We start from the raw sequence: 27,316 nt of genomic DNA on the forward strand, positions 1-27,316 counted from the left end.
AATTAAGTCATAGGGGTTGCTGATTTATAACGGATAGCTGAGTCCCACGCTCGTTTTAAAAGGTTTTACACATCAGAAACTAACCAAACACAGGTGTATACAACAATGCATCATCACATGTCAGTATGTTTTTTTTCTCCGAGTGACACACACATCTGTGCGGCTATGATTTGCAGAGTGGGGGTCTGCGCGGAGGAGAGGAAAGAAGAGGAGAGGAGAGGAGAGAAGAGGGGTGTTTGGAGAAATAACCAACAAGGAAACCACTTTCAGCTTTGCTCCTGCGCCGCCTGGCTGGCCCGCAGCCAGCTTTCTCCAGAGAGGGTTGGCTCACCCCTTCTCCTCTCCTCCCTTCGTTCTCTCACAAACCCGCATACGCACACTCACTCTCTCTCTCTCTCCACCTCTCCAGAGCAGCGGGCGAGAAGAAGGAAGAGCGACAAAAGCGACGGCAAATAAAACAAACTTAAAAAAAACTGCAACGGGGACAACGAGAAACTTCTTAAAAGATGTCAAACGTGTCGGCTCTCCAGACGGATCACTTGGATACGCAAGGGAAGTGATTATCTTTTTTTTTTTCTTCCTTTCTTCCCTTATTTCCTTAAGGAGAAAACGGGAGGGAGGACGCGCTTCTTTTTCTTTTTTTTTGTTTCTTCCTCCGACGTATGAGACGTCAAAAATCCTCCTCGGTTAACAAAAGCACGCGCTTTTTCAGCCGGACCTGAACACCCCCCCCGTTCCCCCCTCTTCACTCCTCTTCTGGTGATCTTAATGCCCCCGGGTCTCTGTGGAGGGCAGCGAAGGATGCCACGATGCCCATTCTGATCTCCCATCTGCTTGTCATCTGGCTGAGCGTCCACAGGCTGGTGTGGTGCACGGAGCGCTCCTCCACACGGGAGCGCTTCAAGGTGGTCATCGCGCCGCTCATCTGCAAGAGGATCTGCCTGAAGGGCCAGTGTCAGGATACCTGCGAGCAGGGCAACAACACCACGCTGATCGCGGAGAACGGCCAGGCGGCCGACACGCTCATCGGACAGGGCTTCAGGGTCGGTGAGTGGAACAATGCTGTTTATTTATGAGGGAGGGATATAATTAGGCCGCCGCGATTAAGTAAAAGTGCTGCTCTGACCTCTGGGGTTTATGGGTTTCTCCCGTTGGTGAAGGGAGGGAGAGGAGGCCTGTCGCTCATAAATTGAGTTTTTCTGTGGATGCCATAAAGATAATTTGACTGTAACACTATCACTAGCAGCATTTTTTGAGATTATTCAGGGGGAGTAATAATTTAGGCAATAAAAATGCCAATTACTTGCACAAAACTCCATAAAAATTGTAAAATGGGCCTAGTGTGTGTCGCCCAATGCTATTACAAGGTGGTGGAAAAAAAGCATTAAAATCAACGACTTGATGAAGTAAACGTGTCAATTTCTGCTCCATTGCAGAGAAAAGTCCTGGAATCAAAGTCCTACAAGAACAATACAGCAGTATTAGCAGAAAAACAAGCTCAAGTATCAATAGTGAAAGTACTCACAATGCAGATTGACCTCTTTCAGTGTTTTTCATTAATCAATAGTTGGTAAAGTTACGCTTGTGTTGCCTAGAACAACATCTCAATAGGTTCTTAACATCATGATTAATGATCTTCCCTTATGTTTAAAAGTATACACCCCTTTGTTTCAGATCAGTTAAGGATAACTGAGTTCAAAAGTGCAGACTGTGCCTGCTTTGTGATGACAATTTAAAGTCAAATACTGTACAAATACTGTCTCATAAAATGGGACTAGAGTACAGTAAATGACAATTATAACTTTTCAATCAGACCTTTTATTCCCTTAAAAGGTTCTATCTTCTTTGTAGCCTACATATTTGACACCAGCTCCTCAAATCCATCATGGACACATGTCATTAAGATGAGTACAAACTCTGCTCCGCAAATAAATAGGTGGCTAAGACGAGGTGAGCTGGGTTCACCCTCCACTGCATTGCTGGAACATGTATTACGCTTTAATTACTGAGGCATGGCTCATTACATAGCATATAAATGTACTCCTAAGATCTGTACTCCAGTGTCTGGTTGGCTTGAGTGGGGCCTTTCTGCGCTGTATCAGATCAGCTGTGGTGAGACGTGGAGCCTCGCAGTCTACGTCAGTGTCCAGCCCAGAACTGCAATTCACTGCTTCTCGTGTCTCTTTCTCACTTGGTGGAGAGAACAAGATGCCAAACAAGAACTTTACACATTGGTTGATCGGCTGTAAAAAACAACAACAACTTCTTTTAACTTCGATGTGACAGACCTGTGGTGGACACAGTTGTCATTTCTCTCTTTGTATAAACCAATTTGAATTATTGATCACTTTCCAAAATTGATATGAATCCCCTCGTTAAGCTGCAGCACAAGCCTGAAATATCAGTCAGCATGATGTGTGAAAACAGCTTCATATTTCTGTCGACATCACTTTGGCAACAGAGCCATCTTCCTTTCTCCTCTGTTTTGCAAGAAATAAAACATCATTATCTGAAACACTCGTTTGAAACCCACATCTGCCTATCTTCAAAAACCCTGCTTTTTTTCTCCCTAAATTCTTAATTCGTCCAGTGTGAACCACCTTCTCTGGATTCTCACACACATTTTAAAGGAAGACGGAGTAACACTGAATGAAAAACATCTTATATTCATCAAAATAGTGTTGCGCAGTACGGGGAGGCTGTAGTTAGTCATAGATGTATTCCTTCCAACTGTTGTCATTAGTGTGCCCGTGTGGAAGTAAGCAGGCCGGCCGGATTTAATCGAGGTCAAGTGAATCCTTCTTGTCGCGCCTTGGCAGTTCTCTCCCTCCTTGACGCCATGCAGTGTTGAAGAGTCAGAGAGTTGGCTCCGCCGCCGGTCCTCCCTCCTCTGCCCCTGATTTCTTTGTGGTGCGTCACGTTTCGGAGCCTCAGTGTGAGACGTTTTAGATTCCTGAGATACCTAATGCTGCTTCACATTTAGTCCGGATACTGAAGCTCTTCAGTCACCGGCCTCCCGGGTTTTTACAGGAGAAGTATCCGAAAAAGATCTGTGCAGACGTTTTCTGCAGCAGTGGATAGAGGGTTCAGCTTGGAGAGGAGACGTGTGTTGTTCAGTGTGAGGGCTGGAATGTGGTGCGGACAAGTGGAAATTTCTCTCTCCCGTGTCAAAACGGCTGTGGCTGTAGAAGCAACAATATGAAGACTTTTCCATATTTGAGTTGTTGTGACGTCAGCGCAGCATGGCCCAATCTGAGTAAACTTTTCCTCAAAAGAAGTCGGTGTGGAAGAGTGCAGGAACACCAATGAGTGTGCTACAATATTCCAAAGGAATTTCACAGTCGGAAAAGGTATTGCCTGAATTTGGTGGATAGGCCAATGCGGTGACCTGGAATTTTGGCCAATAGATGACTCACTTCTATGGCCATTTTTGAAAGTAAGAGAGTTTATGAAAGGACAGGATAAAGTAACCGAAAGCCAGGTGATTAGAAACTGAAGACATCTGTGTGGAATGGAAAACATCTGCTCCAAAAACATGCATTTGAAATGCTAACAGCATGTTTACAGGATCAGAAATGCATCTTAAATTTCTCGAGCAAAGTGGAGAGCATGGCAGTGTTGGCAGAGGTTCCTGCTTCCAAAGAGTAGTTAAAATTGTTTACTCTTTTTGATCCGCTGACCTAAATACCCAAAGCATTCTATTCACAGTGACATGAAACCGTGAAAAGCAAAGCAAACCCCAGATTTAACGTTGGATATTGTGAGCCACGCGTCTCTATGGATGGTACACGTCTGTCAGTCCAACTCTTTGAACTGTTGGAGTCCCATGATGTTTGGGACAGACGTCCGTGATACCCAAAGGATGGATCTCAATGTCTTCGGTGATACCTAGACCTTTTCAACCAGCTCCACTTGTGGTTTTGAGTAACATATTTCCTTAACCTTTGGATGGATTGCCATGAATTAGACACACATGTCCCCCGTCAAGAGGAATTGCATGCCATTATTGTTGAAGCAAACTGCCTCAGAACTGTGAGAAGCACTAAAAGTAGTACATCCAAAAAAACATAGACGTAAAAATCTTCTCCCGGAGACCTTACACTCGGACAGTCAGAGATGACAGAATATCTGTTCTGGGAAAGTAAGTAGCAGTTAAACCTAGTACTGGTCTCTTTAATACACAGTGTACAGCATATTGTCCTGTCTGTGTATTAATTATCTCACATGTTTCTCTGAGTCCGAGTATACACAAGTATGCTTTATATGCTCTTTCATTAACAAGTCAACGCTTACTCAACGTATTTAATCTAAAACCCATCACTGCTGTGAAGATACAATATGCTATGCTCCGGTCATATGTTTGCAGGGAGTTCACATTAATGGATCCATATTTCACTGTACACATCCTAAAACCGATGGAGTTGGCAGGCAGAGAAAAGTTGGTGTTAACGGCCTTCTTCTTGGATTCCACATTGTATCTACTGTATGTAAGTCATTATCGGGTGCGCGTTGCTGCAGGCATCCTTATTGTTTATGTCAGTAAAAAAAAAAAACAGACGAGTGCATCTTGAAGCGTGTGAGAGCAGTTGCAATTTCCATTCATAAATCACCAAATTGTAAACACCATAAATGAATGTTTGCATGCTCATGTCCTCTTTGTGTCTCTATGGAACCTGAACCTGTTTATCAGCAGATGTCTGTGTAATCATCTCCATGTGTTTGGCTGACAAAATGTCCATCGGCCAACTTATTTAAAAAAAAAAAAAGAAAAGAAAAGGAAAATCCTCAGCACTTGAAAGCTCCATGCACATTGCAGGACACGGGGAAGGAGAGAAGGTAACAGGATGCTTTTCTTCTCCTTGGAGACGAGGTGGTATTGTGTATACATCTATCTCACTCTTCTGTCCACTTATGAAAGGAATACTTCTATTTCAAAGATATCCTTTCAAAATAAGGTGGTCACACGAGACAAATCTGTATTTGACCACATGCCTCAGTTGTGTGTTTTAGTCCAAATGTGTCTTTACCGTTGCTTGCACAGAGACATCCCATCTATCAGCCGCTCTGGCAGCAGCTGCTCGGCTCCCAGACGGCCCTCTGAGTCTCGTCTCTCTTCTGCATCTCAGCAGCATCCTCTCTCAACCGGGGCTCCAGACTTCCAGGCGACTCCAGATTCTCATCTTTTTTCTGGAATACCTAAAAGCACCAGGCCCCCCCGTATTGCACAGGAAGGGATCTTATCATGTGGCTTGGCTTCTCAACCCTAAAATGGGCATCATGAAAAGTGGGATATGGCTATTTCAGGATTTCCCACGTGGTTCTTAATTTAGAGTAAAGTGACAGTAGTAGCCCTGTGGTTTGTTTGGGCTTTCTCTTGGCACGGGTCAGAGGTCCATGGGAGCCGGAAAATGGAGACAAGTCAGACAAATACAGTAGACACAGCCAGTTCTGCTTTCTCTCTATTTAGGAGGTGAGTTTATTTGACCTTTCAAAGCCATTTGCTCTTCCCCCACACACACTCCTTTCTCTGGTGCCAGACTCCGGAGAAGGCGGTCTAACGCGGGCAACCAAAACCCTGCAGCACTCCGTATTTTTGCCACAGGTTGGACTGAAATCAGAGGCGAAGCTGGGCACGGCTCCTGTGCTCACTGCCTCTTCAAAACACATACTTGTGCGGGAGGCTCATGCACATTTATGAGATGACTATGAGCGCCTCTTCGTCTTGATGATATCACATTGATCATGTCCATTTGTAAGATGATCATTACCTCTTTACAAGGGTATGTTTTCATATTTATGGAACACATTCTGTCACCTCTCCCTGTCTATTTATGCATGTTGGGGAATTAACACATGAGGTTATTTGAGGTAACCTTTGACCAATGTTTCGCAAGTAGGACACTGTCACTAAGTATACTGTAAATGCTATGAAAGGTGACATGAATATGGAATTGTAATATACTGTATTTTTCTTAATCTTTTGGGTCATTTTCCAAAAGAATGCCCAGTTGTAGGAAGACTCCAGGTACTTTTCACAGGAGAGTACAAGTGAAACCTTAAAAGCTTGTTTTTAAAAGGGTTGAATCTGCAGTCTCACCACAACCATATTGCAGAGAGAAAATCCATGTGATCTGAGCAGGAGTTTCCTGTGAAATCAGACTCCTCCATGTCATCACTTTCTGGAGAGAGGAAAAAAAAAAAAAGAGAAGCCAAAAAATTACAAAAACAAACGCAGCAAATGCAGTTCTGAAAACAAAGCAGCAATTAGATGTTGTTTCGAACGTCCCACAGGAACAGCGTGTATATTTGCATGTGTGTGTATTCGGTGCTCATGAGCAGTGTACTAAACCCAGCTCAAACAAACAGCCTTCTTTGCCATCTTTAACACTCTCCTCCCATTTGCTTAGCGAGGGGGAGAAAAACGGAGCAGTTATTTAAAGCCGCGCGGAGGAATGCGAGCGCCAGGGACTGCACCCACATCGCGCAGGACCCTGGAGCTGAAGCGATTAGCCAGGGTAAACAGAAGAACACGGCCTCTGCCAGCGCTGCCTGCCGCCATGGCCCGACACTGCAGCCTACAGACATTACCTGCCACGCGCTCCAGCGCTGAATGCTGAGTGTCCCGCGGGGCAGGTATCTGACATAATCTCAGCAAAGCGCTGTCAGCGCTCCTCTACCTGCCTGCCCTCTGGTCTCGATAACCTATACTTCGAGACAGTCATTATATGACATCATTCCTATCCATGCCAAGATCCTGTCTGACTCTCTTTCCACAAACATCTCTGCCAGAGAGAGGGGAGTGACGAGGGAAACCACGTTGCGTATTTCCACGACAAAGTCACATTGTGCGAGGTGGAGTTTGGAGTTAGATTGGGATAATTGCAGAGCTCCTTGCTCAGATTCGATCTTCTGGATGATGGCGGCTTCTGATTCTCAGGAGTCTGCTCGCCCTCCTGTTTCTCTGAACTTCAACAAACTGTAGTTTTTGGCGTACTGCGAGAGGTAATGAATACCTTTTTGGGGACAATGGTCGACACTGGCAAAGGGCAGCACCATTGTTTGGATAGAGGCCGCTTAGAGGCTCTGGGAATTGTCGCAGGGCAGAGAGTTGTGCAGGGGAGGAGGAATGCCTACGCAGGCTGTGTGTTTGTTTCAAAAGGCAGTGATTATGTCATTTACTCCCAACGTCTGGCTCAGCTGTAGGAGTCTGACCAACATTATGCGTCGCTCTTTCTCTCTCGGTGTGGTATGTGGTCGCACAGTGCCAGTCGATGGTAGGCGTACTTGGGGATGTGGTTTCCTGCTTTTGGGCTGATGGTGAAGGGAAGCACCTCTTTTGATGGTCGCCATTCTTTTTTTATACTGTGACAACTGTGTGTTTACAGTTTATTGGAACCAATGTTGTTTAGTCATGGTTCTCATAGGTCATTAAAGATGCCGTTGGATAGTAGCAATACTAGTGGAAATACTTTGTAAATCTATAATCAATCTTCTTTTGACAATGATATGTAATAAAATGTGTGAAATGTGAAAGGGTCACTCAAAGTACCAAATCCATTTTTTTTTCCTCTACTTCAGAGTGTGTGTTCACCTTTTCCCAGTTAGTTGCTTTGGCACGCAACCTGCTCCATGATTTCCGGCCTGTCTCCTCTCTTTCTGTCTCAACTGTTTGCCTCCAGGTACTTCTTGGTCTTCCTCTGCTATTGCCATCTGGTGCCCAGGTCATTGTTACAAGACATTTGTTGTTTTAGTCAGTGTTGTTGTTTGGTATGCAGCTTCAGCTGCTCATTGTTTTGGTTTTCCAGGCTGCACATTGGCAGTGTGATTGAGCCCGACTGCTTCCATAGCCACAGGTAGCCAATTTCAGCAAACACACTCAGAAAAGCTGTTTTGTTTTTTTGTTACATCTTTAGCAAACAAGAGGCAGAAGGCTGGAACCTAAAAAAAAATTGATGTTGAAAACATTCAAGCAACGAGCCAACTTAAGATGCAAATATTGTAACCAAACAGAGTGAATATTGGACTTGTAGCCATAACAGCCATGAGCAACTTCCAGAAAATAGTTTGTGTTCATGCCGAGAGTTAGATGAGAAGATTGTTACTCTCTGGAATCGTTTATTATTATGATTATTAGTCCTTGTGCTACCATAGCACAAGGACTGGAAACAAGGACACCACCAGCAGCTCTAAAGCCTACTCAGTAACAATGCAATCTTTTTTGTTGTTGATGACTAATTGTGTGCTGACGGATGCAATAAAAAGTTTCAAGAGCGATCTATGTCAACGAAGCAAACAGATTTGGAAGGATTATATAAAACTATATTTCTTTTTACATTTAAGTTCACCGTGGTTTGTAGTGTGCATAGTGCATCACAGTTAACAATAAGAAAACTCCACCAGTGGGCTCATCGCGGTAGCGGAGTCAGCTGACGTGACCAACGCTTTTTGACATTAAAAGTTTTGACATCTAATGTTAAGATCATCATCATTGAGAAAGTGACCCAGTGAGCATCATCACTGACTTTGGGTGTTTGATTCCTGAAGACCGGGTGAAGAATATGACTGTGTTCAAAGAAAAGGAACAGATCAGGCCTTTGCAACATCTGTGAGAGATGATGTGTGCAGTAGCTTTTGGGGAGCTTTTGAGCTGTGGTTTGTGGGGCTGTAATTTGTTGTTTTTGTGCTGGGAGGGTGCGGCTGCGGCTGAGAGGACGCCATGGAGGGAGGGGGCTGGAGATGCGTCATCTCCAGACAGACAGGAGTGAGTGGGTGGGTGGTCACCGGGCACTCAGAGGGCAACATTTACTTTCTTTTTTTGTGTCTTTATTTCTTTACTATTTGTCATTTCATTTGTCATACCTGCGCAGACTAGTAAAAGTTTCCCTCCACCAGTTGTCAGCTGTATGTTGGTAAAAAAATGTGTGTCCCAGTTTCTATATGTTTTCATGGACATACATGGTGTATTTTTGATCTATTATGCTTGCTTACTTTGAATGCACAGTGTATTTTTTCTTTAAAGGCAAAGGTAGTGTCTGGGAATAACAATAATCCCATTTAAACATCACATCATTTTTTATTTTCTGGACTTTAAACCTCTGCCTGTTTTTTAAAATTTCATTCCATCACTTTGCCAGCTATATAATATCCAGTATACAACAATATAACTCCCCTCTGCGATGTCATGCTGCGAGGGGATCTGTCTTCCTCCTCACGAAGTGAATCATGACATTATGAAGAAGGAGCTCTCGCGCGTATGTCACATGAAACACCACAACGAGAAGAGCTTGAAGACAAAGCCCCCCACACTCCATTGTCTTGTTTTTCACTTTAGTTCACTCTTTTACTTTGAGTGAACGCTGCATGGGAAAATGTTACGCTTCATGCCTGTCTTGGAACGTACCTGCAAGCTGACATTCAATATTACATTAGGTTTCAGAGAGCCACAAAGGATCAAGTCAACTTTGAATGTTCTCTTATGCTGACTGAATCTATATTTGGTAAAACATATTTAATGGCTGTCTCCATTCAAATCCTTAAGTTACAGTTTTGTGCTGATCTAAATTCCATACAAGATGAGTCATCTTTGACTGGGATCCTGGATTGTGCCTCCATTTTCTTTGACGTGCGGAAAATAAGGTTCAAAATTACTCCCCATCACTCAGCCTGTTCATGCCTCGCAATCATACCGAACAAATAACTCTTAGGTGCATTTGATTTTTAATAACACACCACCTCTAGTCTGAGGAATGTGTTAGATCCATAATGACAAAGGCGTGGCTCAGAACAGAGGGCGGCTGCGTTTGTGGCGCTACGCTAACTGACGAGGGGCGTCAATGAGCAATTTTGAGTCATAAATCCTGCTAATGTTCTCTGAGGTGAAGATTTAAAGGGAAAGTCCGCTGGAAAGTAAAATCCTTATTATGATCTCAGCTTTAAAGCGTTGTGCTTTTAGTTTTTCAGTGTGTGTGGTGCAGTCACCCGACCACAGAGGCGCTCCAGGAGACAGTACACCCTCCACTTATTAGCTCTCACATGCACGGACGAACACACCCATTCACATGTACGGTCTGCAGAAAACATTAGCCTGTGCATCGCCTGTGAGGCTGGAGTTTAAATGGAGGAGGCAGATGTGAAGGAGAACAGCCATCGTGTGTTATTATAACATACAAATGATTCAGTCCTCCAGGAGTGCTGAAGACAAACAGACTCGAGACAGCTCATTTGAACCGAATCCAATAATCAGAATAATACTGGCATGAAGTGCGGTCCTGATACCACCGCTTGTTGAGAACTTTAGTTTGATTCAACACATTTAAGGGGCATATATGTGTTATTTGCTGTACTGTTATGGCTGTGTGTGCAGATTGAAAACATGCTGGTTTGCAACAAGTAAGATGTTCTATAAAAGCATATATATAGCTATATATAGCTTATTGAATTACTGCAGAGCAGCTTGCCTGAACAGTAAGAGAATATTTAATATTTGATAATTCAATACTGACCCAGTAATGAAATGGGTAATAGTAATGGGTTTATAGTGAAAATGGAGACTTTATAAATAATGTTGCAAATTGAACCACTAAAAATGTCTTTCCAACATCAATTATCCCTAAAACTGAAGTTTCCTTCATATCAAGACTACAACAATAGTGTTATGTGTACAGTGAAGTGCACACCTGTTTATTTTGTGTGTTTCCTGTCGACACTTGAAACAGATGAAACCAAGACACCGAAATTACAGCGACGAGTCTCAAGTCATAAAGATGATTCAGGAGAGCAAGGGTGCAAGATCAGTGCACACATATCCTGTTTTGAGGAATCAGAATTTGGATCTGTCAGGATTTTAGAAAGATGTATACTGGCAGTTGTGCGCATTGTACTTTTTTTTTTTTTACTGCGTATTGCATGTCATCACACTGGCTGAATTTTGGATCTCCTTCTCTTGGCCCCCACTTCTGTCCCCCACCTGAGAGCCAAAATGTGGGATACGATTCCCCTTCTTTTGTGTTCATTAGCGTGGCATTGAGCCCGTCTGTGCTACATCAGAGTGCCGGTCCCCTTCAGACACCTTCCCAGCCAGACGAGGCCTCAGCCCAGACTTTCCCTCCGAGATGTCGTCTCTCCAGTTTCTGTGGGTTTAGATTGTGTAATCACGTTTGGAAAGAGGTCCTTTTCCTGACTTTGAGTGTCTGCAATCCTAATTTTCAACCCCCGTATCATTCCCAGTTTCCTCTCATTCTAAATCCAGAACGGAGAAGAAATCGAAGTCATGGAAACTGGAGCTCTGAAGTAGAGTTTTCTGTCTTCTACAGCCTGTGCTTTTTTTCCTCCTGCCATGCCTGAGCCTTCCAGCTCTATTCTGCGTGTTGCTGCCTGCTCTCAGTCGTAGTAGCTACAGACCGCTGTCACATGGTGTGCGGTAGTGGAAGTGGAAGGCTGCTTCTGAAGTATCCATCTTAGTTCAGATTTAAAATGTTACCACACTAGTTGGGTGTTTCATTGAGGTCCTTTAATTTTTCTGCCAGACTTTCACTATGTGAGGATGTCCCCGCTGTGTTTAAAGTGATCTAGTCCCCCAATTACGCCACAGCCTCCCAGACTCCCTGGCAGTTCACCTCTAATTACTTCCATGTGTGCACACTTGGCTCGACAGCAGAAAGAGGCCTCTCCTGTCGTCTTTTCTCGTTACCTCTCCTCTTTTCTCTTCACATCCCCTTGTCTCCTCTCGTCTTATGTCCTCTCATCTCCTTCCCTCTTGCCAGCTCTCATCTTCTCTAGTCCTCTCATCTCGTCTTCTCTTGTCTCCTCTCATCTCGCCACATCTCCTCTCGCCTCCTCTCGCCTCCTCATTTCCTCTCCTCTTCTTGTCTACTTTCTTCTCCTCGTGTCTTCTTGTGTCCTCTCCTCTTGCCACCTCTCGTCTTCTCTTCTCTAGTCTTCTCTCGTCTTCTCTTATATCCTCTTATCTCGCCACATCTCATCTCTCCTCCTCTCGTCTCGTCTCGTCTCGTCTTCTCTCCTTAAGTCAACAATCTTCATCAGCTCGTCAGTGGACTACACGGAACATGTTTGGCGAGGTCTGTCTGTGAGGCATTATATTGAGGGAACAACAGTAGAAAGCTATTATTCCTAATTGTTCACCTGTTTAGAAAAAATCTTTTGTTGAACAATTTAAATATCCAAAGAAATACCTTTTCAGGGGAGAGTGCTGACAGTAATGGTAGTTTTTGTAGTTCTACTGGGTGTAGTTCTTACATTTCAAGTGGAAGCAGAAGTAGCATTGCATTTTATTAAGGATGTTACCTTTGTGTAAAATGAAGGATGATATTAATGAGTTTATGTGAGAGAGATAATGGACATAAAGAGGCGGTAACCATCAGTGTTAAGCAAGTTCTCGGCAAGGAGGAGGAATGTTGCTCTGCACTGAAAGACATTAATCTGATGTTAAGCATGTATACTGTGTGTATTTGACAAGCAGGTTTTAATTCACAATATATTATAATTTACTTCGCAGCACCACTCATTAACATGGCATATCTTATTTGTTTAATCTGTACATAAAGTGTCAAAAACATTCACGTCTTCTGGGACATTATCTGCAGGAATATTTCTGGATGGCAAACATCTCCACAGGTTGCCTGGCAACTGCTTGATTAATTATCTCAATTAGTGCGGATTAATTTACTAATGATCGACCAGTCAATACAATGGTTCAATAACATTCTGGTATTTATTACTTTTCTGAAATATATGGCTGTTTGTTTGTATGCTTTTGGCTGCTTTGATAAATAAAAAAATACTCTTACATAATAACATGCATTCAAAGAAAAGCCTTTTTGTTTGTGGTACTAAAACTCAGGGATGTTGGCTCCAGTGTCGTTACCAGCCCGAGCATGTGTGAGGACTGCTGAGATGATGTGGCCTTCTTGACTGAACCTTCACTAGTATTACTTCATAGTAGTACTCCGTTTCTTATGTTTTCTCTCACATCTCTCCCTGGAATCGTCATCTCCTTGTTCTCTCTTTCCTCAGATTGTTCTATTGAAGTGAATTTCAAAAAACAACGAGACTTAACATAAACACAATGGGAGACCTAATAAAAGCGCAGTGAATACTGTATATGCCATGAATCTCTCTCCAGCCAGAAACGTTCCCAGAGGTTTTAAGATATTCCCCACATGTCAGAATAAAGCTGTTGAGCAGATCAATGACTTTACCTGCTTTCCTACTCAGACGAAGCTGCTGCCGACCGGCTTGAGGGACCTGTTAGTCCGTCAAGCTGAAGGGACTTTTACAGTGGTGCAGCTCAAAGTGAATTTTTCACATGGCCCTGCTCAGGACCCACACTTTTCTGTCTGTCTGCCGTATTTATGTGACGCAGCACTAAATCATCAAGCTCCGTCTGTCTCTGATGCGAGCGGCTCCAAAATAAGCGCTTCTGTCGAGACTCCCTTTTCGTTTTAGTAATTTGCTGATGTTGCTCGTGTGTGTGTAAGCGTCTCCTCATCCTCTCATCTGATGTGATTCATAGCTTTCATAGCTATGAACTGTTGACCCTCTGCCGGTCTCGGTGTGACAACTCTACCCCCCTGACCCCCCCCCCCTCCTCTCTGCAGTTGTATGTCCCCTGACGTGTATGAACGGAGGAGTATGCAGCTCGAGGAAGCACTGCCTGTGCCCGTCTGGCTTCACCGGTAGGCTCTGCCAGTTTCCACTCCACCAGACGCAGCAAGCTCAGGCAGCGCGTGGCAACAAGCAGCCTGTCTACCCCATATCTTTGAAGCCAGAAGGCCATAAACTGGTGGAGCAATTAAGCATAGGGCGGACTCAGTTAACGCAAACACACTCGATTCTCACCTTGCCCATGTCACACTCATCTGAAGGTATCTATAACTCACTACAGTTCACGACAGAGCTCTTACATCTGTCGGTTGGTTTTCATTGATGTGGTAAATATACATTTGTGATGTTTCACTTGTCTTCTTTTTTCCAGTACAGTTTAATGTACGTGTTCACCATACGCCAGACACCTCTGTAGTCATTCAACCGCTCGACCAATCAGATGTCAAGCTTCCTCACAAGACGGGACCACGCCCGATCCCCTCCAGACACAAACCGAAGGGGCGCTGCTTCCAGGAGACCACACCCAAGCAAGCTGTGAGTTAAGACACAATGCTGCAGGGATGGACAACCCTGAAAGCTTTTGTTTTCTCGCATGCACTGATAACGTTTCTCTGTCGCGTCTTGCGTTTTAGTGCACCAGCACCCCGCTTCCTGTTCTGACCAATCAGGAGGATTGCTGCGGCAGCGTGGGGAATTCATGGGGACAAAACAAGTGTTACCAGTGCCCCAAACTACCAAGTGAGTTGCAATGTGCTTCACATACCTCTTCTGCGTGGAACTCTCATTTTACTACATTTCGGTGGAATAAATGATTGTTTATTGAGCCAAAAATACTTAGCATTCCCTGCAATTTATCCCCTCCCATTTTATGAAATTATGGCCCTGGATTAAAACAATCACTTCATACCTCAATAAAAAGATGTGTTTAAATGGTACATGAAAGTTAGTGGTGAGGTGAGGTAGTGTGTGAACGGCTGGGAAAGAGAAAACAGATGAAATTACGGGAATTGCACACAGACAGTGAGTAGAAAAAGAGAATGTGGAAAATAACCCTCTACTTAAGCATGTTCCTATGGGCCTGCCCAGTGCGGGACTGTCATCACATTGCTGGAGATTGAATTTCAAGAAAATCTTGGCTACTTACGTTTTTCCACTCCGCTATTATTCCGTGTCTCAGTTCTGACTCAGACAATGTGGCCTTTGACAAAACCTGATACTGTGCGTCTGGTTAGTCTTTATACAATTGGATTGCTGCCCGTAGTGCTGTCTATTTTATTACATTCATATCCATTTATAATCTCAATTTTTTTTTCTTATTTTTTAAATGAAGATGGCAAAAGTGAGATGTGATCTTTCCCCTCTTTTCATTGTGCTTTCTAAATGTTTGTGTGAATGCAGTCATCCCACAGCTCGCTCATAAAATGCCGACATGTTTTTACTCCCTTATGGAGAGGAACATTCTTCTGTGTTAGAGGTTCAAGGCTCATTGAGGGTAAGAATAAGAACAAGAATAATACTTTGTTAGTTTAAACCTCATGAAAGACTTTTCTATTTTATAACGACGAGCTACACTTCATCAAAGACCTCATAAAAAAGGTCATTAGAAAAAACAAGAAGGGCAAAGAAAGAAGAAAAGAACATCATAGTTTGTCCAATTATAAAATCAAGTAGTTTGACATTTTGGGAAACACGCTTCTTCTAGGCAGAGACTAAGAGGAGGACATTGATACCACACTTGCACGTCAATGTTCTCATCAAACTCTCAGCCAGCAAGTGAACAAATGTACTCAAAATGTCAAACGTTTGCTTGACAAAGCAACAGGGACTTCTAACTGTAACAGTGTTATTGCCAAAAAAATAAAACTGCCTCTATAATGTGACTGCATGTAATACAGCTTAGTATACTATTGTATTTATATGTTTTTGGACTAATATTAACACACATATTAAATAAATAATTTGGCATTTTGAGATAAATGTACTTCCTTTCTTACTAGAAACTAAAACATGTTGTTTATACACAAATATCTGTTTGCAAATGGATAAATGAAGGAGATGCAACGTGTTAATTAGTCCGTTTTAGAAGCAACAACTAGGGAATGGCATGAACATCCACTCTTTCTGACGGTCTTTCCTCAAAGGCTTTCACGGCGATGCAGTCGGTGGTACACATGAGCACTGATGGAAGTAGTTGTGCGATCGAGTTAAACAAAGTGCTTGAGAGAGAGGTTCAAACTGTACTTTTACACCGCTGTGCACCTGTCCAATGGCTGCGTAAAGTGAGTGATGTTGAATTGTTTGCTGAAGAATGTTTGCTGGTTGGAGCTCTAACGCAGTTTGTTCAGGAAAACTCCATGTGGGAGCTTAAAGATAAGCTAAGCATCCTGTAAGGTTTCCTGACTTTGTTAGACCTTAAACAAGTTTCACCTTTTACAGGATGAATACTTACAAAGATGAAAATATTTTTCTAATAATAGTAACAGTTTTGTGACACCGGTAGAGACAGCTTTAAAGCTGTAGGTTTGCATTGCTGCAACTATTTTTAAAGTAAATTAATGGTTGAGCTTTTACAGTTTTATTTTAGTTTGTACAGTATTGTTCACACCTTCTCATTCCAGAAACACTATTCCATTCAGGCTTTTCTCACCTTTCCCTCTGCGATATCTTCTGCTCCCTCAGATGCATCAGTCAAGCATATCATTGTGGAAGACTACGGCTCTACTTGTCCGCAAGGCTATAAAAGATTCAATAGCACTCACTGTCAAGGTAACACAAGCAGGATCCAACTTTTAACAAGTACAGAACTCAGTTTGGGAGTTGGTTTAGTTCTCGTGTACATTTCAGAGCTACAGTTTCCATGTGATGCAGCCTTGGGATAACTTTCTGAACAGACATCATCCTTTACAGTATATCAAACATAATCTTTTCCTTTTTACACACCAATTTCCGATCTTGAAGATATCAACGAGTGCTCCATGCAGGGCGTCTGTCAGAGCGGAGACTGTCTGAACACATTGGGCAGCTTTAAATGTTCCTGCAAGGCAGGAATGGTGTTGGACAGGAATCGATGTGTTGGTGAGTCAGATAACTTTAATTGACTTACATTATCTTCAAATATATAAGGGAATACCTGAATGAAACTTCATTGTCTCCTCTGTCAGAGTCTCCAGCTGAGCAGGCTCAGTGCTTCCTGATCGCGTACGAGGCTCGGGGCTGCCAGCACGCGCTGCCTACCCACCTCACCCAAGAGATGTGCTGCTGCACGGTCGGCAAAGCCTGGGGCCGCAACTGTGAAAGATGTCCTCAGGTGGGCACAGGTGAGTGGACGGAGACAGACGGACACAATATCCTAATGGTTTTCAATAAAGGAAATGTTCATCAAACGGAAACAATTCCTCAATTATCGAAGAACAAGATGCCTTCCTACTTTCTCCACAGGTTTCCCTGTTAAAGGGGAATTCTTCCCTGCATTCATTTCTGTTAATGTAGATTTTCTTATATTTGGGCTTTGAAATCTCAAGTTTGAGATATTACTATAAGGAATGTGACAAAGCTTGTATCTTATTATGTTACTTCTGATTTCTACATTTCTTTATTTGTAGTGAATATGCACTGATTTGGAACACTCAAGATGCAGTGTGTTTGTCTACTCTGACATTAATTAGAATAACATAGTGGAAGTGATTGGATGTCATACATTTTTAGGGCTATCTGCCCGGTGACAGCAATGGCCGTAGGTGTTATAATTTCAGGCAAATTTGAGACAAAGGTCCACTTCAGTCTCAAGGATGAACACATTAGAATTGGTGGTCAAAAGTCACGGTGACCTCTTAACTCAAGAGTTCATACGCTAATCAAGACAATTTCACACAAATGTTTAGCAGGATGACTTGATAAAGTGTTAACATTTGGGGTCAGACATGGATGTAAACTGCGTTACAAGTTGGTAGAAGCATACTAACACCAGGCAGTAACTCTGTCCCGTTGGATTCCAGGAAGTAATCAGTGCTGCTTGCAAATTTTAAAAGTAAAGTTGAGATGCTGATAAAAGTCCAATAAAGTAACACTAAAATCCTCTCCTCTCTCCATGTGGTGTTCAGTGGCCTTCAGTAAGATCTGCCCAGCTGGGAAAGGATACTATCTCCAATATATCAGAGAGACTGTGGCGTTCCCTCCCATCATCTTCCCCCGCAAGCTCGACAATGAGGGTGAGTCCTCCAACACGATTCCCACCACTCAGGAGTTCTTAAACAACACTAAGACTACTTGTACTGTTGTGCTTCGTACGGATCATGTCAATTGACAGTAGTAACACCTCGCTATTTTTTTTCCTTTTTAGAACCAAAGTGGCCGGTAAGACATTGTTAGTACTTTTAATGATCAATTAATTCAAATTGTTGCGGTTATAAAGTCAGACTATCTTTTTCTATCAGGAGAGGCCTCCAGAGACGACGACTGCTGCCCAACATTCTCCCACCAGTACCAGCAGTCCTCGTGTGCCTGGTAAACTTGCCTCTAACCCCAGATTCATACCCTATACCTCCAGCGATAGAACAGGTTGAAATCGCAGGATACAATGTGATCGGTAGTGATACTTAATGTACCTTTGCTGGCACAATGAGGGGAAGGTTTCTGCAACAGCGGCTGGTGGAAAGAAATGTTCCATGTGTGTGGTGAAGACAGAAATATCAAAATGTCATATTTCCTCCTGAAGTCGGTCCACTTCATCTCTCCTCTGTTGGATCCACAGTTGTTAAACCCACCCCTCCAACTATCATCAGAATGACCCCAGGCAATGACCCCTTCGAAACACAGACAAAAGTCTTGCGTGAGTTCCTGCAAACTGACTCAAACATCTATTCTTCTTTAACCTTATAGAGAGTCACTTAAAAAAAAAAAGAAGCTTGTTCATGTTTTAAGCACCTTAAACTGGAAAACCCAGCTCCACATTCCCCAGTAGGAGATGATATTGTGGTGAGCTTTGGGACCATCAGTCACAAATTACATCTTGACTTTCTCAATGTAATAACATGTATTTATGACTGCATGCAAAAGAGTTATTTCGACCCAGAGGCAATCCCTGTTGATAGCAATACATTCTTGTCAGATGCATGCTTCTTTAATGCTTAACTGACAGTTTTGGACACTTTGCATGTTGAGTGCATCCAACCATGAAGCATGAACCGGCCCTAAGGCTATCTTCACACTCTTTGGGTTTTATGGAAGTATTTTGTGTTGGGTTGGGTAATATATCAATATTATATAATTATTGTGGTGTGTGGATAACGTAATCCTGATTTTAAAGACTGCATTACAGTAAAGTGATTTAAATTACTAGCTGCCTTTTTAAAGCAGTTAATATTTGTCTCGCCCACATTATCATTATGTCCACCATATCGAGGTCTTTGATTTTCTATATGTTGCCCCACCCTGATGTCATGCTGCTTTTAAAAAGCAGGTTATGTGAAACACTTCCATAAAAAGACAAAAGGCATTCCTAAAGATCTTTGGGATGTACACACACAAACGCATCTATATACATTTGCATGTATATAAATGATGCTTTTGTTCCCTTCTTGAAGCAGAGACAGATGAATGCAGGCTAAACAGGAACATTTGTGGTCACGGAGAGTGTGTGAACAGCCTGAACGGCCACATCTGTCACTGTCACCCTGGTTACCATCTCAACCCGCAGAGGAACATCTGTGAGGGTAAGAGCGATTGGTAGACACGGTGCCTCGAGAAGGTGGTGATGGATAGCGCCAAGAAGTTTATCCTGAAGTTTCTTATGCAGGGGTGTCCTCCGACAGACAAAAATCCCCTGAAAATTCTCAAACATGAACCTCATCATGCCTTTTGTATCTTGACTGTTGAGGTCCATTTACTTTTGATATTATAAATATAAATATAATTGCAGCTGTCAATGGTCCTTAATATTACTGCATAATATTTACAGTCAGTTTTTGGCTTCCGCAATTACATTCAACTCGATTGTGTGTGATGTGCAAGCTTTCAATTTTCCCCTATCCAACTCAATTAATGTTTTGCTTTAGTAAAGGGGCCTTTCACTGACTACAAGTCCACCTGCAAAAGCAGTTCATTATTATCTGTTTTGCTTTTTAAAGTTTGAGAAAAAAAAACAACTTTCATCTTGAGCTTAGAAACCGACAGTTTGAACAAAACCCTGCATCGCAAACTAGAGGTCTGGAGTTTAAAAAGATGCGGACATGTACTAGTCAGGGTGTGTGCTAATGAAATAAGTTAATAAGTTGCATCATGGGAAATGCAGGACCCAGTGCAGGGTATGCACTAGGGACTACAAGTTAGGATACAATGACATCTTGTGCTTGGAGTTTTACAAAATTGAACTGTGAAAAAACACAGCATTTGCACTTTTGAGATATTTTTGGGCTTAAAAGTACAATGTGAAAGTAGATAAGTCATAAAATACATTTTAAAAGGCACAACACATTTTCCTAAAACAGTGAATCCAGTTGCTTTCATACATTGATTTGGACTGGTTAAAATGATATCCTTGCATCTAAAAATCCCACAAGATCAAGCCAAAAACCGAGAATAAACGTGTTTATGCCTCCACATTGGCAACAGCCGTGTCCAGACAAGATGCCAAGAACGCCTCGAGGGAATTTCCTCTTATTTGTTACGAACGTCCACATGGACTGACTCCATTTTGGTGCTCAAGGTTAACGTGAGCTCCTGGCTGACCCTTTCTTGTGAATTCAGCAAGTTTCTTCAAAACGGAAATGTTGTAATATGTGTCATGCTTTCATATTTATGTTTATATATAAAGTACAGTGTTAGGACAGCTCGTGGAAAACACTTTCTGGAATCAGAGCAGCGTGTCCTCTGATCTGCATGACCCTCTGTTGTGTGTCTGTAATACTCAACACTGCTTTCATCATGTGTCATCACCGTTCTTCTCTCCTGTTCAGATAATAATGAATGTGACTTAGAACCATGCGGCCACGGCAGAGGCCTTTGCGTCAACATAGAAGGAGGTTACAGATGTCATTGTCGTCTGGGCTATAAACGCATGGTGCAGTATGGGAGACACAAGTGCGTAGGTAAGTTAGGTTTAGTGATTTCAATGTTTAGTGATTTCCCTGTTACAATCCTGCATTGGCTATAACCGTTTCTGTTTTGCAGACGTGGATGAGTGCTCTAAGAAGCACTCATCTCATGTGCACTCATGTGGAGTCGGAGGCCAGTGTGTAAACCTGCCCGGCTCTTATAAATGTGAATGTCACAGTGGCTTCAGGAGCAAGTCACACCGTCACCCAGCCTGTGAAGGTACAAAGACACTGATTGTTATGACAGAATTGATATGAGAGCAATGGCTCTCCACTAACAAAACATGTATTGTTCTCGTGTCTGTGCTCTGTGTCTGTGTTGATGAACACTTTTTCAAACTCGGTTTACGTGACGCGTCTTCTCAATTATTCCAGACATAAACGAGTGTTTGAATCCCGAAACGTGTCCCAATGAGCAATGTGAGAACACGCCCGGCTCATACGAGTGTGTTCCTTGCTTGCCTGGTCACGAGGCCCGCAGCGGCACCTGCTATGGTGAGTGCAACCCGGCCGTACTGCAAAAGAGTTTCAGGGCACTGCCGAACATCTTTGATTAACCTTCTGTGGAAGGAAAACCCTATTTCTTAAAGTGTTACGTCATGATATAAATTACACACGTTAGAACTTATTGGAATAATAATAAACAACGTAATCTGTCCCCCATTTCTTCAATGGTTTCAGACACTGTTACAGACAATGTTGTCATGTTATTGTGTTGTGATGAATCAGAAAAAATCTAAAACAAATATAAAGTAGTGATATTGCAATCATGTAAAATATATTAGTTCCATTTATCCACCATCCATTTTCAGCCGCTTATCCGGATCGGGTCACGGTGGCAGCAGGCCTAGCCGGCTGTCCCGGACTACCGCCCGCAACATTTTCCGGCTCATTCTGGGGGTTCCTAAGCCGTTCCCAGGCCAGCTGGGAGATATAATCACTGCATCGTGTTCTGGATCTTCCCTGGGGTCTCCTACTAGTTGGATTTGCCCCTGAAAGCTTCCAGTTTTATTAATATATAAGTTCCAGTATAAAACCAAACTATGGAAAAATACCTTGGAAATATGGTGTATAATATTGTGAAATACTGCATGATAAGTCCTTCTTAAAAGCTATAATTCAAGACAGGTCAATAATATTCAGTCTGTTTTACAAAGAGTCAAAGTAAAAATCATTGCTACAAACGTTTCATCGCTGTAATGTTTTGTCTCCCACGTATTCCACCAGACATTAATGAGTGTCAGAAGCCTGGCATTTGTCCTAACGGGCGCTGTGAGAACCTCCCCGGTACTTACCGCTGTCTGTGCAACGAGGGCTTCCTCCCGTCTTCAGACAGCAAAGGTTGCAGTGGTGAGTAATGCTTACCTCACCGTTACATGACCTTACCTCGACTCCGTTGCTTATTAAGCAGTTGAGTGACTTAATGGCCATTTGGTGCTGAACGTGTAATGACGAATTATTTTTCATGAAGTTGTGTTCCGCGTGTGTTTCCTTCTCCCAAACAGACATTGATGAGTGTGAGGATGTCAGGCTGTGTGCTTACGGCCACTGCATCAACACAGAAGGATCCTTCCAGTGCCAGTGCTACCCGGGATACCAGCGCACACAGGAAGGCAGCCACTGTGAAGGCATGAATCATCCTTTCATTATTATTTAAAAGTGCAAGTTCACCTGGAATTCACAATATGCAATAATGTATCACCTGAAACTTGATAAGTACTCACCACTGGATTGTCCAAATATACATTCACTGAGTTTGACCAGTTTATTAATCCTGCTCACAACATGCTTCCCATCCAACATTATTTTTGTTTCCTTCCCTCCAGATATCAATGAATGTGAGAGACCATCCAACTGTCAGAGGGGCCGCTGCATCAACAGTATGGGCTCATACCAGTGTGACTGCCAGACGGGCTACACACTGGTCGGGGGCAGGAGATGCCAAGGTCAGTGTTGTGTAACTCTTTTTGTTATTTACACTATCTTCATTTTCCATCCTTATCTTTAACCAATAAATAAACATTATTCTGTGTCACTGACACGTTTAATATAAGGCAATGCATCGCATTGTGGGTAAAACATATTTTACATGCTCTGGACACACTGCAATCCCAGATATTGAAAATGTCTCAACGAATATATTTGTGACAGAATGTTTTCTTACTTTTTTTCTGAGATAAATGTCAAAATATATTTGTTTGCAATTCAGATTGTTTTGATTGAAAGAAATTCTCAATCAGCAGCATGTGTGATTTTTTTCCTTTCAGACATCGACGAATGTGCCGCAGACAGAAGTCTCTGCCAGCCCTTCGGCTCTTGTGAGAACAGGCAAGGCTCGTATTTGTGTGCCTGCAATCACGGCTATGTCCTCTCAGAGGACAAACACAGCTGTGAGGGTAAGCCTGCTCTGATTCCTTCTGCTTTATTGTACACCCACATTTATCCAGGAGCTTAAACCAAGCCTCAACATTTCATCCCTGCTTTTCCCAAACCCAAAACACATCAGTTCAAACCAATCTGAGGCCCTGACAGCCAAACAATTATAATTCTTGGTAATACATGACCAAATCATTTATTCTATAGGAACCAAGACACAAACGTAACATCAATTAAAAGCAAGACCAGCCTGGTTCAGTCGAGTCACTGGATGTGCACACCAAAACCTTCAAAAGATTCCCCATGTTTGCTCCTGCAGCAGTTCGAGTGATGACGGATGAGAAGAAGGAATGCTACTTGAACCTCGATGACACCGTGTTCTGCGATAGCGTCCTAGCCACCAATGTCACCAAGCAGGAGTGCTGCTGCTCCATCGGGGTGGGATGGGGAGATCACTGTGAGATCTACCCCTGTCCGGTCTCCCAATCATGTAAGTTTACATTCCAGAGTGCATAATGCAGGAAACACACATTCAATTAGAGGCTGGGTTGGACCTACAACAATTCATTTTTTATGAATGTTTTGACTTTAAATCATCACACAACTTGAAAACTATCTTAAAATTAAGAAACATTGAAGTCGCACCTAGATTGCATGTAATTCAGATACGTCTAAAATTATATCCAGTATTAACTTAAAGCATTCACTTGAGGAGGTAACTTTTGAGATGGATTTAAAAAGATTTAATCAAGTTCATCAAAGAAAGTGAAAGGACCGACTCAACCGAGTTTAGTTGTATGATGATGATGCTCATGGTGCTGCTGAATTTATCACAAGATACTGGTTCAGGAAGGAAGCTGTTTTGAAGCTTAAAAGGAAGATTGGATCAACAGTCTTTTTTATCCTGACTGGTAAAACATGTTTCCTTACTGTGCTGTTGTCTGTGTTTTATCTTCTGATAGAATAGAGCTCTGATAGAATTTAATTTAATTTGGGTCAGCAAGCATCTCCTGGTTTTGCTCAACTTTGATGAGAACTAATCTTCGATTCAATTAATCCTTTTTGGTGCTACTGATTTGTGGGTTCGTCGCTCAGTGTGTTGAATGATGAATCTCATGTCATATTCTGTATCTACTGTGCACCTTACTCTTTATTAATTAAACTCTGGTTCTCTCCATTCAGCCGAGTTCCACTTCCTGTGTCCAAACGGGCAAGGCCTCTACTATGATGAAGGACTCCTGTACAGCCTGCCCGTCTACCATGGTAGATAGTACACAACTTGAGCCACGCTGTGATAGGACATTCCTACATTTGCACCAAAATTCTGTGTTATAATACACTATACATATTCCCAAGTTTAATATCTTTGTAGTTGTCCAAATGAGTTGTCGGCTCATTACATTAATCAACTTCATGGGAAGACCGTTAGTCTGTTCCTGAGAAGAGACTTTTCTTTCTTTGTCTGCAGATATCGACGAGTGCTCTTTGTTTGCCGATGAAATCTGCAAGAAGGGTCGCTGCGAGAACACGCAGCCGGGCTACGAGTGTTACTGTCAGCAGGGGTTTTACTATGACGGCAATCTTCTGGAGTGCATTGGTGAGTGCTTCAATACACACCATGGAGTGACTCCTAAAAAACATTAAAGTGCTGTAAAAACATACTTTTGGAGATGCTTCATGACAGATGCATGTTGCTCTCCGTCAGATGTCAACGAATGCCACGACGAGTCTCTGTGCACTAATGGTCGCTGCCTCAACACCGAAGGGTCTTTTTACTGTAACTGTAACCGACCCTGGACTCCAGACTCCAACAAGAAGAAGTGTGTGATCGCAACAGTAGCAGGTGAGTAAGAGCGTCGTCTCCCAGTGACCCTGACAACGTATGATGCATTAGTTGAGCCACTTGAGGAATTAGCTGAAGCTTAGAGTAAACCTTTGTGCTCGACAGATGTGAATGAGTGTGAGGACCCGGCCAACTGTAAGCACGGCCACTGCGAGGACACGCCAGGGTCGTACTACTGCATCTGCTCTCCGCCCTGGACCCTGGCCATTGATCGTAACAGCTGTGTGACTCCTGAGGAGCAAGCTGGTGAGTGCAGTCCGTCTGCAGTTAAAAGGGGTGTGGGGTTTGAAGAGTTAAAAGGCAGTGGTACGCAATCGCACGTTTATTCTGGGGAAAAATAAACACAACAATTAATCATAGAGCTGTCTGTTTGAGCTTGTGGGAGGTGGTGTGTGTGTGTGCGTGTGTGTGCGTGTGTGTGTGTGTGTGTGTGTGTGAGACAAAACAGATTCGGTGCCAGGTGGAACAAAAAAGGCTTTTGGAAGGCTTCATTGTACTAAATAGAGACACGAATAGACATTACACTTTCTCGTGTTTTTGAAATGTTTTCATCGAGTTTTGAGCGTCTGAAGATGGTTTTTGAGGTCTTACTTTATGACTTACATTCCAGAGTAACAACCGTGTGAGTTTACGCAGGGCAGCAAACTCAGTATGATGATAGAAGAAGCATTATAGAGCCACCCTGAGCTGACTCTCCTAAACCGCACGAAATAATAAAATAACTTGTGGTGTCAAAAGTAAACATGGGTTTTAAATCAAGGACTATCTTATGGATAGTGAAAGGAAAAATATACACACAAGATACGTGTATCTATTCATATAGCCATGGACATTGTGTACACGACAACACAATGTGTTGTTTGTTCATGCAGCTCAATGCTCATATTTGTTTTGGCTGTAATAAAAAGAAGTGCTGGTTTCATATAGTGGTGTAAAAAATTCCTAAAGAGTAGTTCCGGCTTTATCAAGGATTACTTATTCTACAATCTAAATACAACTCAAGTGAGTCGTTGTCTTTGTATTTGCTGCCTGTATTGCTGGTGCATCCGGTGCAAACGTAAAACCCCCCAAAAATGTATCTACATTTACAAATGATATCAGAAGTGGGCACTTTGTTCCAAATGACATATGAGTGGTTCTTGGATGTTTGCTGGCTAAACGTCATGTTGTGAAGTAAAAGGAGTAGCCGGTGCAGTTGTTCCATATAACCTGAAGCTAATTCTCAAGTGTCGTATTATTGAAGGGGATCTGAACTGATCACCACCTGATGTCACATCAGATCCCAGACAGGCGAGTTCGACCTCGTCATTGGTGGAGAAGCTGTTCATCCTCCCTGCCACAGATTGAAAACATGCAGTTAAATTTCCCCCTTGCAGAAGCAAATTCAGTGAGGAATGAGTATAGAATGGTTATGAAGGACACATTTCAGATGGCCACGCGATTACAAAGTTACCAAAGGCATTGTAAGGAAAGTATTGTCTGCAAATGTGGCAAACATTTGTTCTGTTCACACTCAGAACAGGGGATGTGTTTGCATTCTTGCTGTTAGGTCAAACATGTGGTCTCTGGACTCCAACAGGTGTTCACCTGGAAAGCCTCCTTTTGTTAGTGTTCAGTCATGACTGAAATGAAAGAGACACAAACATAGAAAAGGTGTTGCTTAACATTCCTCATCGGACTTCTTAGTCCAGGGTAGCGCTGGGACTGGTGGCTCTGGTCTTCCTGTTACCACTACGACTGTTACAATTTGCCATTTACCTCTTCATTTTAGAAAGCAATTGGTTAACCTGAATACTAGCCTGGATTTAGAACAGGTCGAATTTTGAGAGTGTTGGAAAACCCAGTCAATTTTAATAATGCCATCTAAATGACATTACATGTCATTTGACATTACATGCTAACGCTTTTTTTCCAAAGCGACTTACATTGTTGCTCAATACACCGTAGACACAGCAACGGGGAGCAATTAGGGGTTAAGTGTCTTGCTCAAGGACACAACGACATGGACTGGCGGAGCCGGGGACTCATTCTTTAGGTTTCAGTCTAGTGACACCATATTTGGTTTTATTTAAGCATCAAAAACATGAATACCAAGAGCAAACTTTCTGTATCCATATCCCAGTACAAACTGGCCTTCATGGCATTATCATTCTCTCTGCAAAACGCCTGCATACTTCTTAACAGATAAAAAACATTCCTCAGCTGAAGTGTTGCTGGAACCGAGCGTCCTTTGTTAACCCGCAGCCTTTTTTGCAGATTTCACAGTGTGGTTGCATGTTTATTCGAGACAACCTGCATTGTAACGCATGACCGAAGCTCATTTTGTCATCAGAAATTGCATGCAACATTTATGGTAAAAACGTAAAGATAAAGCAAGCGGAAC

General features: G+C 42.7%; 1 protein-coding gene across 5 annotated transcripts in view; it reads left to right on the forward strand.

The window, feature by feature from the left end:
- The first annotated feature begins 428 nt into the window (after nucleotides 1–428).
- Nucleotides 429–27,316, forward strand: part of ltbp3 (latent transforming growth factor beta binding protein 3) — a 30,769-nt gene continuing 3,881 nt past the window's right edge. For 2 of the 5 annotated variants that reach the window (XM_068600352.1, XM_068600354.1), the window contains exons 1-24: nucleotides 429–1,047; nucleotides 13,617–13,883; nucleotides 13,994–14,157; nucleotides 14,256–14,361; nucleotides 16,303–16,389; nucleotides 16,582–16,698; nucleotides 16,785–16,940; nucleotides 17,724–17,831; nucleotides 17,963–17,976; nucleotides 18,057–18,126; nucleotides 18,374–18,451; nucleotides 19,206–19,334; nucleotides 20,577–20,708; nucleotides 20,791–20,934; nucleotides 21,090–21,209; nucleotides 21,942–22,064; nucleotides 22,220–22,342; nucleotides 22,541–22,660; nucleotides 22,982–23,110; nucleotides 23,410–23,580; nucleotides 24,273–24,353; nucleotides 24,559–24,687; nucleotides 24,796–24,933; nucleotides 25,039–25,179. In XM_068600352.1, coding sequence (XP_068456453.1) covers nucleotides 810–1,047; nucleotides 13,617–13,883; nucleotides 13,994–14,157; nucleotides 14,256–14,361; nucleotides 16,303–16,389; nucleotides 16,582–16,698; nucleotides 16,785–16,940; nucleotides 17,724–17,831; nucleotides 17,963–17,976; nucleotides 18,057–18,126; nucleotides 18,374–18,451; nucleotides 19,206–19,334; nucleotides 20,577–20,708; nucleotides 20,791–20,934; nucleotides 21,090–21,209; nucleotides 21,942–22,064; nucleotides 22,220–22,342; nucleotides 22,541–22,660; nucleotides 22,982–23,110; nucleotides 23,410–23,580; nucleotides 24,273–24,353; nucleotides 24,559–24,687; nucleotides 24,796–24,933; nucleotides 25,039–25,179 — 3,085 coding nt within the window. In that variant the 5' untranslated portion in view covers nucleotides 429–809. The remainder of the gene's footprint in view (nucleotides 1,048–13,616; nucleotides 13,884–13,993; nucleotides 14,158–14,255; nucleotides 14,362–16,302; nucleotides 16,390–16,581; nucleotides 16,699–16,784; nucleotides 16,941–17,723; nucleotides 17,832–17,962; nucleotides 17,977–18,056; nucleotides 18,127–18,373; nucleotides 18,452–19,205; nucleotides 19,335–20,576; nucleotides 20,709–20,790; nucleotides 20,935–21,089; nucleotides 21,210–21,941; nucleotides 22,065–22,219; nucleotides 22,343–22,540; nucleotides 22,661–22,981; nucleotides 23,111–23,409; nucleotides 23,581–24,272; nucleotides 24,354–24,558; nucleotides 24,688–24,795; nucleotides 24,934–25,038; nucleotides 25,180–27,316) is intronic. The other 3 variants (XM_068600355.1, XM_068600353.1, XM_068600356.1) reach the window with 3 other exon arrangements.

Source organism: Clinocottus analis, unplaced genomic scaffold (assembly GCF_023055335.1).
Source record: "Clinocottus analis isolate CAN_PGR_092001 unplaced genomic scaffold, fCliAna1.0.p SCAF_5, whole genome shotgun sequence".
Taxonomy (NCBI): Eukaryota; Metazoa; Chordata; class Actinopteri; order Perciformes; family Cottidae; genus Clinocottus; species Clinocottus analis.